The 14,414-nt window shown below is 41.1% G+C and overlaps 1 protein-coding gene across 4 annotated transcripts in view; it reads right to left on the bottom strand.

Annotated features, from left to right (window-relative positions):
* LOC125454046 (disco-interacting protein 2 homolog A-like) overlaps window positions 1–14,414 on the bottom strand; it is a 236,731-nt gene that overhangs the window by 32,923 nt on the left and 189,394 nt on the right. For all 4 annotated transcript variants that reach the window (XM_059647072.1, XM_059647073.1, XM_059647074.1 and 1 more), the window contains 4 exons: window positions 13,588–13,702; window positions 4,287–4,488; window positions 2,954–3,063; window positions 1,019–1,099 (listed from right to left, as the gene is read on the bottom strand). In XM_059647072.1, the coding sequence (XP_059503055.1) occupies window positions 1,019–1,099; window positions 2,954–3,063; window positions 4,287–4,488; window positions 13,588–13,702 (508 nt within the window). The remainder of the gene's footprint in view (window positions 1–1,018; window positions 1,100–2,953; window positions 3,064–4,286; window positions 4,489–13,587; window positions 13,703–14,414) is intronic.

The following is a 14,414-nucleotide window of genomic DNA, read 5'->3' as shown; positions in this document are numbered from 1 at the left end:
GTGGGCTTACGGGATTACTGCGCTCCATACTTAATTGCACAGAAGGCTTTTTGTTTCTCCACCTACTTAACTGCTTCACAATATGCAAAATCAAACTAAGGATATTACATCTTCAAGTATCTTCTATGGCATTGCTCAATGGAGTTGTATTTAAAAGGGCACTAGTAATTTCCGACAGAATGCATTATGTTGCTACTAAGTTCGTGTATCATTTTGTGAAGCTAGAATTTAAATGTTGAGTGAATACAAGCTGATAGCCATTTTTACATGTTAGTCAGTTCATTTCACTGGATAGAAAAACTTTGCTTTCAGACAACCAGTCGGATGTATCTGTATTAAAAGTTGTTTTGCATCTATAATTTAGCGTATGAGTGTTGGGAGTACTAGGTCATATCCTAGTAAGGCTCTCACGATGTTGCTCACACCAAATCAATCATGTTAAGCTTGATAACATCAGACTTAATATACCCAAGGAAACTGCTTAGCCCTTGCAGACAACAAAAGGTAACTTTAAAAACAGACAAATTGAGGGGTTAAGATTACACCTTTCAGAGAACATTGGGTAAAATCAAAGTCTCGATACAGGATCGTCAGAGGTGCTTCGTTTCTTTACACTTTTCTTTAAAGTCAGACATTTGTATGTAACACTTAAACTAAGGTGGCAGAGGGTGGCAATAAGGCAATGTTTCCAAGCTACACTTTTCATAATATTAAAAACAGCAAACTGAGAGACATAGAGACAGTGATAAAGTGCACTCAGGGATATAAAATACTTATAAAATGAAAGAAATCATTGCACATTTACTACTGTTTCCTACTAATTATTCTCCATTGATAACTTTATCCATTATGTTCCACGAAATGTCGGATTTTTGGGCAGTACACCCACATGTCAATACCTCTCAAAAATGAAATTGCTACACACCATAAACTGAAATAAGAAAACATCTTTTATTCATTATATTTTGATTTGAATTCTTCATCTTTGAAGAATTAGCTTACTTTGGTCATGACATACCTTGGCATTTAAGAGGAGGAAAAGAGGGTGATCTGGTGTGGTCTGAGCACGCCAGTGAAGAACATCCGCCAAGAACAGAAACTGGGAAAGGAAAGAAACGTCACGAAGCAGCCAAAGATTGTGAAGATATTAAATAAATATTCATTACAAGGAATTAAAAAGCATTTCAGATTGTACTTCGTCATTTTTAATAAGGCATCAACTTACAAGGTGCAAGTAGTAGACATTTCAAATAGAAATAATTCCCTCACATAAACCATATTCAATTTATTGGTGGGTAGGTTCAGCAAGTAGTTTGCACTTGCTGGTGGTGATGGTTGTTTGTTGGTAGGGTAAGAAGCAGTGCTTGCAGGAAGTAACTTCTGCTTTTTAGCACAAATGACAAAAGTATTCAGAACGCTATTTAAGAGGTAGCTCTAAACAGCTATTACACAAATTTTTGCTTCTCAGTACAAGTTAGACAAAGACATTTCAAACAGCAAGCAACAGCACCAGCCGCATAAACAATTTATGTACACAAACAAAAAAAAGGGAACGGAACACCACATGCAGTTGGTGTTCTTCTCAATTAGGGAGAACAAGCCAACAATCAAAAGCCTTGAACTATGCTTTTTTTGATAAGGTGTTGTCATACTTATTTAGGAGAGTGAGACAAAGTATTAACTTTACTGCACATGCAAAATTTGTTTTTTTGCATGATACTGCCTGTGACATGAAAATCCTTACTCTCGAAATATATGGTGGTCTGCAACTTGTGGATTCATACTGTCATGCACCTAAAAAATGGAGGCCATCCAGATGACTTTGGATATCAGAGCGCGCACAGGCAATCTGTTCCACTCCCCTGTTCTTTCTTCACATTGTTAGACAAACTATTCCTCTTCAGGTACATATTTGAAAACCACTACTGAATCAGCTTCCAGTATACTTTCAGGCAGTGCTGTCTAGATCAACTTAATTGCACATACAAAAGTCTCTTAAATTCCACCTGAAAAGAATAACTTCTATTATACACATTTTTTTCAGCTTCTGTCAAAAAAAATGCAGACTGCAGGAAAAACATCTTCATTTGAAAAGATAACAAAGTGTGGAGCTGGATGAACACAGCAGGCCAAGCAGCATCGCAGGAGCACAAAAGCTGACGTTTCGGGCCTAGACCCTTCATTTGAAAAGATCTTTTTTGGAGGATTAGTTTGTCATTCTCAAATCCGAAGTTGGTCTGCACCTATCCAAGGTTAGGAAAATGAGCACTGAAACCATTTTCAGCTTTACAAAAAGAGGTCATAACATCAGATTTTATATATTTTTGCCAACAGCAGCTTTGCAATGGATCTATTACCTGACAAAAATCATCAAATCGCTACTGTAAATCTGTACAGGTTAAAAAAAATTTGTTCTGGATTGTTTTTTGATTTATTCTATTTATCTCAAACTACTGGCCTTCAACAATTCAAATTTGTGATTAAAACAATTACAAGGGTAAAAAAGATTCCAAGCAAATCTTAGAACATAAAATTGTGCTTAATCCTACACATCTTGCCGTGTTGACCCACTTTTCTAGCTTGCTAACCTATGTGGGCTTGCAGTTCAGCAATGCATTGGCTTTGAAATTCTAATGTTGCTTTCAAATTTCAAAGCCTCACTCTTCACCCACTTCCAACTCTGCAAAGTTCCTTCAGTATTCAGTCTCTCTACATAAATGTTTTGAAGATCAATTTAAACTTGGTGCTAAACAAAGAACATTATTCCTTTACACACACTATTCAGTTTCAGGACCTGTAACCAATGTTGCATATGATGATGCATATGACAATTCCTTGTAGAATATATATCAAGTCCAAATCACATTATGGATCAGATTGCACAAAACTAATAACATCCTATAACATAAACATAGTATAACACATCACTAATACAGTTCAGAGAAAGCCATACCTTTCGGGCTTGATCATTATCCTCAAATTGGGTGATGTCTCTGCCTGAGGCCTGCGCAATTCGCTTTCCTGCCACAAGATTACCAACTATCATGGAAGCAGGTCCCACCTCTGCATTCAGTAACAAAAAGGACAAAAACAGAACAGGAAGAAAACAAGAACAGCATTATTTTAGGAGGATCAATTTAGTATTTAGTAACCTGGATACAAACAAAATGCTCCTTTACTGAACTGCGTTCTTTTAAAATTAACTATGTCCCATATTAGATAATAATGACTGAATATTTAAATCATTGACGCATGGATGACAAAGGATTAGATTTTGTTTTGCCCTGTTACTTGGTGTTTCTTCATCTATCTCCCCTTCTAAACAGGTGAAAAACAGTGTTCAAGTCTGTAATTCCAACACACTCCGTGGCTTCCCAGCCAGCACAAAATTAACAGAAAAATAACAAGCTCAAGCATTTATTTCAGCACAGCTGGATGGCACAATAAATATGTTTCAACAAGTATTACACAATGAAATTGGGAGCAAAGTAAATGTCTCACTGCCTAAATTTCTACTTACACAAGAAAAAGTAACTGATGCTCACCGAATGGTTGATCATGTAATTAAAGCAAGTGCTATACAAAGTTGCAACATGTCGAGTAACAGGTTTGATCAATGACCTGTGCTGAGCTGGCTAAGCTTAGCACTGTTGGGAACCTAGGACCTCTCTGGCAAGAAAGTGAAAAATTAAACAAGGTTTGACATATGGTTACACTGCAAAGCTAGTTGGGATATATATTCCTGCAGACATTAGCCTGTCTGAAATACTATCTATCTTAGCTAATTTTTAAACAAGTGCCAACAGAATATGGTACTGTGCGCAAGCAGTATTCAAGGCATCCATAATACTAAGAGGAGAAAAATATACACAAAATCTCAACTAAGTTTTGTAGCTTTAAACAGGTTTAAAAGCTTCTGAATCTGGAAAGAAATTGTATGCTTTGTAGCTTCATGTTCTAAAATTATGACAAGCAATTTCCTTTTTAACACAAGTATATGGGGGTAAAGGGAAGAAAGTTTTCTTGGTTAACTAAAACAAGAACAGAAATTTATCAGAGATCAAGGATTTTTAAAACCTGCTTAACATGGCATTTGTAGGGCTAATACAGTCACCTAGTATGCATGAAATAGAGAACTAGCAAATTAGAACTCCCAGCCTACAGCCAGAGAACGAGAATAAAACAAACAGCACAAAAAAAAACTGTTGAGCATATGATTGGGAATTAGAAAATTCCTTTATTCTTATCAAATTCATTCCAAAGAGATGTTGGTAGATTATACCCACCTGGCTGTTTCTGTCTTGGTTTGGGGAGATTCGTAACACACGTATGGGGGCACATTAAGACATTACATGGGTGCAGCATGCCCTCCAGAAAGCGCTGTTTGGTCTCAGACAAGTGGATGCCTCCTAAAGGAGTCTTGGGAAGGGTGTTAGCTGGTACCAGGGCCAGGCAGTAGACTCCCACCTGATGAATACTATCAATAGCCTGCAAGAGAACAAAAGGTGACCATCATGCTCTGAATGTGAAAAGCCAGTCTTTCGAGAATCTGTGATACAGCCAAAAATCTCTCTTCATTCACCCCAAAGTAATGTTCAATCAATAGGGCAGCACGGTGGCTCAGTGGTTAGCACTGCAGCCTCACAGCGCCAGGGACCCAGGTTCAATTCCAGCCTTGGGTGACTGTCTGTGTGGAGTTTGCACATTTGCCCCATCTGCGTGGATTTCCTCTGGGTGCTCTGGTTTCCTCCCACAGTCCAAAGATGAGCAGGTTAGGTGGATTGGCCATGCTAAATTGCCTGTAGTGTTCAGGGGTGTGTGGGTTATAGGGGGATGGGTCTGGGTGGGATGTTTCAAAGGGCCTGTTTCCACACTGTGGGAAATCAAAAACTCTACATAGTCTGCAGCCCTAGCTCTTGTCCCAATGTTGAATGAGGTGAATGAGAATGGGAAATGCAGCAAGATGAGCAACTATGACTATGGCCCCCTTTTTTTGCTGGGGTTGGGCGGGGGGGAGCGGTGGAAAGAGTGCAGTGGCAGTGAAGAGGAACAAGAATGTAGGTAATAGAAGGTAACAGTTCAATTTGGGGAATAGATAATGTTCTCTGTGCTGTGAGAGTCCCCAATTCCATGTTGCTGCCTCGTGCAAGGGTTAAGGAGCGCTCAGGTCTGAAGTGAAACTTAGCGAGAGGAGAAGGATTCAGTTATCATCCATGTGTTACCAACAACAATGGCAGGGCGAGAAAAGATATGAAAGAAAGTGAACAGTTAGGAGTAATTTAAAAGGCAGAACCTCCAAGATAATAATCCCAGGATTACCACCTGAGCCACAGGCAAACTGGTAGGGGAAATAAAGTCATGAGTTATATCCGTGGTTCAAGATTGGCATGGGAAAAATATGTTTCAGAATATGGGGCACTGGGACCAGTACTGGGGTAGAAGGCAGCCATTCAAACGAGGCAAGCTTTATTTATGCTATGCCAGGGCCAGTGTTTTGGTGAACATACAGTTCTCCAGAAGGTTTCAAATTAAATAGGGGACAGTGGGGAGAGTGAAAACATAGCCTTAGAAAACAAAAATTACGTCAACATTGTGGAGTAGGTATTTTGATAAAGATTCCGATAGTGGGACAGAAAGGGATAGATGCCCAAACATAGAAAAAGCAGCAAATACAGTCAATACAGAAAAAGACAAAATTAATGGCTCCTCTCTTAAATACACGTAGTACATAAGAAGAATTAGGAGTAGGAGGCAGCGATTCGGCCCCTCGAGCCTCCGCCACGATATGATCATGGCTGATCTCGTCTTGACCTCAACCCTACTTTCCTGCTCTTTCTCCATAATTCTTTAACCCATTAATAACTAAAAATTTGTCCACCTCCTCCTCAAATTTACTCAATGTCCTAGCTTTCAGTGTACTCCAGGGGTACTGAATTCCACAGACTCACGACCATTTAAGAGTAGTGATTTCTCATCATTTGTTTAAAATCTGCTACCCCTTATTCTAACATCATTAGCTCTCAATCGAGTGTGTCCCACATGAGGAAACATCTTTTCTAACCCCTTCAATACCCTTTAGCAATTCATTTACCTCAATTAGATCTCCTCTCATTCATAGAACGATAGAGAAACGCAGCACAGAGACAGACCCGTCGGTCCAACTCGTCCATGCTGACCAGATAACCTATATAAATCTAGTCCTATGTGCCAACATTTGGCCCATGTTGCTTTACACCCTTCTTATTTATAGGCTGTCCCGATGCCTTTTAAATCTTGAAACAGTGCCCTCCTCCACCACTTCCTCTGGCAGCTCATTCCGTAGACGCTTCACCCTCCGCAATGCAAAGTTGCCCCTGAAGTTCCTTGTAAATCTTTCCCCCTCACCTAAAACCTACGCCCTCTAGTTTTTGAGTCCCCTACCACAGGGAAAAGACCTCACATATTTACCCTATCCATGCCCTTCATGATTTTATAAACCTCTCAAGGTTACCCCTCAGCCTCCAATGCTCCAGGGAAAATAGCCCCAGCCTAAATCAGCCTCTCTCTGTGGCTTAAATCTTCCAGTCCTGGCAACATCCTTGTAAATCTTTTCTGAAACCTTTCCAGTATCCTATAGGAAGGAGGCCAGAATTGCATGCAATACTCCAAAAGTGGCTGAACCAATGTCCTATACAGCTGCAATATTACCTCCCAACTCAAAGCACTGACCAATAAGGTAAGCATACCAAATGCTTTCTTCACAATCCTATCCACCTGCAACTCCACCTTCAAGGAGCTATGAACCTGCACTCCAAGGTCTCTTTGTTTGGTAGCACTCCCCAGGGCTTTACCATTGAGCGTATAAGTCCAGCCCCGATTTGGCTTTCCAAAACGTAGCACTTCACACTTATCTAAATTAAAATCCATCTGCCCCTCTTTGGCCCATCTGATCAAGAAATCATTGTACTCTGGAGGTAACCTTCTTTGCTGTCCACTCCATCTCCACTTTTAGTGTCATCTGTAACCTTACTAACCATACCCTCAATGCTCACATCCAAATCATTTGTATAAATGACAAAGAGCAACGGAGCCAGCACTAATCCTTGTGGCACACCATGGGACACAAGCCTCCTGTCTGAAAACTAAGAGTCAACCACCACCCTCTGTTTTCTACTTTTGAACCAGCTCTGAATCAAAACAACTACTTTTCCCTTAATTCAGTATGATCTAACCTTGCTAACTAGTCTATCACAAGGAAACTTACCAAACAAGTCACATCCATCGCTCTTCCCTCAACAATCAAGTTTGTGAAGCATGATTTCCCATGCACCAAGCTGTACTGACTATCCCTAATCAGTGATAACATGGTGTGAAGCTGGATGAACACAGCAGGCCAAGCAGCATCAGAGGAGCAGGAAAGTTGAAGTTTTGGGTTGAGACCCTTCTTCAGAAATTTCTGAAGAAGGGTCTTGACCCGAAACATCAACTTTCCTGCTCCTCTGATGCTGCTTGGCCCGCTGCGTTCATCCAGCTTCACACTGTGTTATCACTGATTCTCCAGCATCGACAGTTCCCACTATCTCTATCCCTAATCAGTTTTGCCTTTCCAAATATATGTAAATCCTGTCCCTCAGGATTCCCTTCAACAACTTGCCCACCAGTGAAGCCAGGCTCACCGGCCTGTCATCCCCTGGCATTTCCTTCGCATTTTTCTTAAGTAGTGGCACAACATTAGGCAACCTTCACTCTTGTGTCACCTTGCCTGCGGCTGTCAATGATACAAGTATTTCAGCAAGGAGCTCAGCAATTACTTCCCTGGCTTCCCAGAGACTTCTAGTATACACCTAATCAGGTCCCAGGGACTGAGCCACCTTAAAGCATTTTAAGACATTCAGCAACTCTCTTCTGTAATATGGACATGTTCAATGTCATTGTTTATGACCCCATGTTCTCTATCTTCCATATCCTTATTCACAATAAACACAGATGCAAAAGGCTTGTTTACTAACTGCCGCCCTATCTCCTGCAGTTCCACACGTAAGTGACCTTGCTGATCTTTACGGGGCCCTATTCTCTCCCTAGTTACTCTTTGGTCCTTAATGTATTTGTAGAATCCCTTTAGATTCTCCTAATCCCTTTTGCCCTCCTTGCTCTGGTTGCTGTGGCGTAATGGTGAGCACACTGGTTTTTGACCGCTGGGATCTGAGTTCAAGTCTCGGGGCAGCCTATTTCCAGGTCACTTTAGTGTTTAGCCTGGGGAAGTCACTTTTTTTATGCTGCTCGAAGGGCTGAATGGCCTACTCCTGCACTTATTGTCTATTTCCTTCTGAAGTATACTCCCACTCCCTTTACACTAAAGGGATTCATTTGATCCCTGCTGTCAATACCAGACATGTATTTCCTTCTTTTGCATGACCAATACCTCAATACCTCTCGTCATGTGGCATTCCCGACATCTACCAGCCTTGCCCTTCACCCTAACAGGAACATGCTGTCTCTGACTCTCGTTATCTCATTTTTGAAGACTTCCCATTTTCTAGCCATTCCTTTACGTGCAAATATCTGTCCCCAAACAACGTTTTACAGCTCTTTCCCAGGAACTGTCAAAATTGGCCTCCACCAATTTAGAACTTGTACATCAGGTCTATCCTTTTGTACCATTATTTTAGAACTCATATAATTATGGTCACTAGCCCACGGTGCTCCCACCACTTATACCTTAGTCACCTGTCCTGCCTTATTTCCCAAGAGCACGCCAAGTTTTGAACTTTCTCCAGTATGTACATCAGAAAAAAATTTCTACTACAGACTTAAATTCCTCTCCAGCTAAGCCCAGACCCAGTTTGTCTTTGGAAAATTAAAATTCACTACCATAATCAGCCTATTATTTTCACAGATAACCAAGGCCTCCTTATAAATTTGTTTCTCAATTTCCTGCTGACTATAAAGGGGTGCATAATACAATTCCAATAAAGGTGATCATCGCTTTCTTATTATTCAGTTTCACCCAAATAACTTCCCTGCACATATTCCCAGGAATATCCTCCCTAACGCCAGTCATAACACAATCCTTATTCAAAAATGTTACATCCCTCCCTATCGCATCTATACCTTGGAACATGAAAATGCCAGTCCTGTCCATCCCTGAGTCATGTCCATGTAATTGCTATGATATCACAGTCCCATGCTCCAAACCATGCCCTGAGTTCATCTGCCGTACCAGTTTAGCTTCTTGTATTGAGATAAATGCAGTTTAATTCATCAGTCCTAACTCATCCTCTGCTTTGTTCCTGCCTGTCGTGACTATTCGACTTACTCCTTTTCCCACCTGCATCCGTTTCAGACTGCTATCTTTCGTCAGTATCTCCCTTGTTTCCACACCGGTTTCCATTTCCCCCAGTTATTAGTTTAAATCCCCTAAAGCAGCTCAAACAAATGTCTCCACCAGTTTATTAGACCCCTTCCAATTCAAGTGCAATCCATCCTTCTTAAAACAGATCACTTCAACCTCAGAAGAGATTCCAATGATAAGTCCATAAGACACAGGAGTGGAAGTAAGGCCATTCAGCACATCAAGTCCACTTCACCATTGAAATCATGACTGGATGGACATTTCAACTCCACTTCCCTGCAGTCGCCCCGTAGCCCTTGATTCCTCCAGAGATCAAGAATTTGTCGATCTGTGCCTTGAAGGCATCTAACGTCCCGGCCTCCACCGCACTCTGCGGCGATGAATTCCACAAGCCCACCACTCTCTGGCTGAAGAAATGTCATCTCATTTCCGTTTTAAATTTACACCCTCTAATTTTAAGGCTGTGCCCACGGGTCCTAGTCTCCCTGCCTAACGGAAACAATTTCCCAGCGTCCACCCCTTCTAAGTCATACATTATCTTGTAAGTTTCCATGAGATCTCCTCTCAACCTTCCCAACTCTAATGAGTACAATCCCAGGATCCTTAGGCGTTCATCATACGTTAAACCTACCATCCCAGGGATCATCTGTGTGAATCTTCGCTGGACATGCTCCAGGGCTAGTATGTCCTTCCTGAGGTGTCGAGCCCAAAATTGGACACAGTATTCTAAAAGGGGCCTAACTAGAGCTTTATAAAGTCTCAGAAACACATTGCTCCTTTTATATTCCAACCATCTTGAGATATACGACAACATTACATGTGCTTTCCTAATCATGGACTCTACCTGCACGTTAACTTTTAGAGAATCGTAGACCAACACTCCCCGATCCCTTTGTACTTCTGCTTTATAAATTTTCCTCACCATTTAGAAAATAGTTCATGCCTGTATTCTTTTTTCCAAAGTGCAAAACCTCACATTTAGTCACATTGAATGCCAGCCATTTCCTGGACCACTCTCCTGAACTGTCTCAATCTTTCTGCAGCTTCCCCACCTCCTCAGTACTACCTGCCTGTCCACTTATCTTCGTATCATCAGCAAACTTCACCAGAATGCCCCCAGTCCCTTCATCCAGATCATTAATATATAAGGTGAACAGCTGCGGCCCCAACACTGAACCCTGCGGGACATGACTCATCGCCAGTTGCCATTCCGAAGAAGAGCCTTTTATCTTAACACTCTGCCTTCTGTCAGACAGCCAATCACCAATCCAAGCCAGTAGCTCACCTCGAACACCATGGGCCCTCACCTTGCCTCCTGTGAGGCACCGTATCAAAGGCCTTTTGGATCCAAAAATTGTGAATCCTTCTCCCCTGCACCAGCTCCCTCAGTCACACGTTCATCTGCTCCACCCTCCTATTCCTACCCTCAATGGCTTCAGGCACCAGCAGTAATCCAGGTATTACTACCCTCCAGGATCTCCTTTTTATGTTCTTACCTAATTTCCTATATTGTCTCCTCAGCCTTTTGTCCTTTTCTCTTCCCACGTTGCTAGTTCCAACATGTACAACAACCTCCCACTCCTCCCAATTGCCATGGAGCATATTCTGCACCTTCTCTACGGTATCCTTGATCCTGGTTTCAGGGAGGCAACACACCATTCTCAATGCCTCGCCGCCGGGTGCAGAAATGTTTGTCTGTGCCTCTGACTAGAGAATCCCCTATCACTATCAACTGCTTGGAACCTAACATGCCCCTCATTATATTAGAGCCAGTCTCAGTGCCAGAAACCTGGCTGCTAGTGCCACATTCCCCCAATAGTCCACCACACTCTACATTTTCCAAAACAGCATACTTGTTTGACAGAGGGATAGCCACAGGAGAATCCTGTACTACTTGCCTCCTTCTTCTACCTTTCCTGAAGTCACCTATCTAACCTGACTATATCTTCTGCTCATTTCCCTTTCTGCAACTGCCATCCATCACACACCCAGCTCCTGCAAAATTGGTCATTGCCTCGTGCAATCCGATAGAATTCACAAGTAAGTGCTCTTCCTGCAGACATAATCATCACTAACATGGAAACTGTCTCACATCCGACAGGAACACCACATCACTCTACAAAAGGCTGTCTTTGCATTTTGATCTACAGACCCAGAAAATAGCACAGCCTTACCGTTCTAAATACACCATTCCAGGCTAACTCAGTACCTACTTTTTTATTTTTAAACTTTAGTCAAAAGAGAGATCTCAATAAAAACATATAATCAAAAAGGAATCACTTGACTCACTATCATAGATTTACAAAAGTAAACTAGTCACTTACACTTCCCCAAAGTCAGCTGTGAATTTCACTGTTGGTCTACTTTTCTTTGACAAACTCCGGTGTACAGAGGTACTTGAAATTAAACAGCAGGGCAGTAGCTGTGATGGTTCACTGCTGGGTCAAGACAGCAGTGTAGGTTTATTTCTCGATTGATTGACTTCCCACAATGTGGTCACTGCCTTTGTCCCTTCTAAACTCTAGAAGGCATAGGCTTAAACTGCACTATTTCTCTTCCGAAGACAAACTCTTCACCTTTGGAATTTATCTAGTAAACCTCCTCTGAACTGCCTCCAATAAAATTGTAGCCCTCATAAAGTAAGAGAACCAAAACTGGATACAATACTCTAGATGCTGTCTCACTAATGTCTTGGGGCAGTTATGGCAACAATTCCCTACTTATATATTCTATTACTTTTGCAATAAATGGCAAAATTCCATCTGCCTTGTTTATTACCTGCTGTATTTGCACATTAGTTTTCTTTGATTCATGCATGGAGGATTCCAAGATCGCTCTGCACCAAAGCACTCTGAATTTTATCACCATTTAGATAATAAATTGCCTTTCAATGCTTTGTAGCCATTTCTCTCACCCATTGCGTGGCTCACCAATATGTTTACGGCGTGGGGCACTGAGCGACCAGAGTGCAACTTTGGGTCAACAGCAGGGACTCTATGATCAACAGCTTACTAATTCAGTTTAGGAGCACCATGTTACAATATGAGATAAAATAAAGACATCATACAAGTCCTACATATAATGTGTACAGCTGGATGAACACAGCAGGCCAGGCAGCATCACAGGAGCAGGAGAGTTGAATAGAAAAAAGAAGGGTCCAGACCCTTCACGTCAACTTGCCTGCTCCTCTGATGCTGCTTGGCCTGCTGTATTCATCCAGCTCTACATCTTTATATCTTAGACTCCAGCATTGACAGATCCTACTATTTCACACAAGTCCTATGTTGTCTCAAGTAATGACATCAAAGAACTGCAGCTGCAAAGCACTCCCTGCAATTGCAGTACGCCGCACATTTTAAACAATCCCCATTACTTTAAGGTTAAAAAGAAGTACTCAAATGGGTGATGGCAAAATCATTCTAAAATCCGCCTGAACAGCAACATATCTGATTTGGTTCTGATGGGGAAAAATGCTGAATCTACAGAATATGAAGTATCTGTTTTCACACTTGGACACCACAGAGGAAACACTTGACCTTGAGGACACAGGCACTCAGAAGAACAGAAAGACACCAAAATAACTGCTACTGTAGATAGTCGAAGATGACTATTTCATGTCATCCATTAAGTATGGATGCAGTACAGAAATGATATTTTTTTCCAAGTTATTGGGTTTGTTAGATTTGAGACAAATTTTGCTAGCATAAACCATGCCTGCTTCAAGTCAGTTCAAGGACATTCAAAGACTGAGTGAAGTGGCTTCCAAAGGACACTAGAAGACTCACTCTGGATGTGGCAGGGAGAAGAGAGGCAGTTGAAAAGCTATTAAGTTGAGTCCCACACTTGCAAGATAACATAACTGCTGAGGGTACTGTGCACAAACATGTTGCAAAGTAACTTTGGTTGGGGAAAATATCTTCTGTCAGTTGGTATACTGGGAGCCCATTAGGCAGTCTTTATGTTGACTTCAACTTGTTTGAGCAAAGTGAAGTCTTTAAAACACAATATCTTGTTGTGAGAGTTGATCAGTCTCAGGGAAATTCTCATCTCTTTTTCAATGAAGATTCTAACAAATCGATAGGCCACAATATCAAAATAAACAAAAACAATAGAACCTAATGAAGAGAGAAAACAAAGTAACTCAACGGAAATTTCAAATTCGTGCAGGATTAAATGCCTATTGCAGGTGGCCATGTGCCAGAAGTACTCTTCAATATCAAAACAGCCCACCTCCAGAGATAATAAAGCTTAACTACCTGCAAGACTCTACTCATCCATTGGAAACTGTCTTCCTCAGATGCATCTGGTCGCTGTTCTGCTACCAATACAATACGTTCGTCATGGAGTACATTCACTGAAAATACTGCTATCCTAAAAGAGGGGTAGAAAAAGAATAAAATAAAATCCTTTCATATCATACTTAAAATTATGCTTCTCTAGCCATTCAACTCTCATCAGCTTGAAAGAAACAACATAGAAACAGAGGAAACGAGCATGTGAACACTCAATTGTTAATGAATCAAGAATATTTTCAAAGTCATTGAAAAACGCTAATAGCCATCTTCAGGCTGTTAATTAATTTTAAATCATAGGAAGAAAAGAATGACAGTTAATAGGGCATTCTATGTATATACTTATACGTTTGACTAGAATAAATTGCCTCTTTATTTTTGGTTTTGTAATCTGCCACATTAAAAAAAAGTGTGTCACTTAAGCACTGACAATTACTTCACCTTCTCAAAAAGCTGTTTAATAATACAGGCAGCATTTTTCCATTCTCAAATGATGTCCTGGTAACATAGTTTTAAGTTTTAACACAGGTTTCTTTTCTCTTTATTCATGAAAGGGAGGAGGGTGTTGCTGGCTGTACAGCGTTCACTGCCCATCCCTAATTGCGCAGATGGCAGTTCAGAGTCAACAACAATGCTTTCACTATGGAGTCACATGCAGGCTAGACCAGGTAATGACAGCAGTTTCCTTCCCTAAAAGACATTAGTGAACCAGGTGGGTTTTTTGGCAATTGACAACAGATTCACGATCATGGGCAGATTCATAATTCCAGATATTTTACTGAATTCAAATT

This window comes from Stegostoma tigrinum, chromosome 7, assembly GCF_030684315.1.
Source record: "Stegostoma tigrinum isolate sSteTig4 chromosome 7, sSteTig4.hap1, whole genome shotgun sequence".
In the NCBI taxonomy this organism is placed as follows: domain Eukaryota; kingdom Metazoa; phylum Chordata; class Chondrichthyes; order Orectolobiformes; family Stegostomatidae; genus Stegostoma; species Stegostoma tigrinum.
Note: the sequence above shows the minus strand (reverse complement) of the source record. Positions and strands in the feature narration are given on the sequence as shown.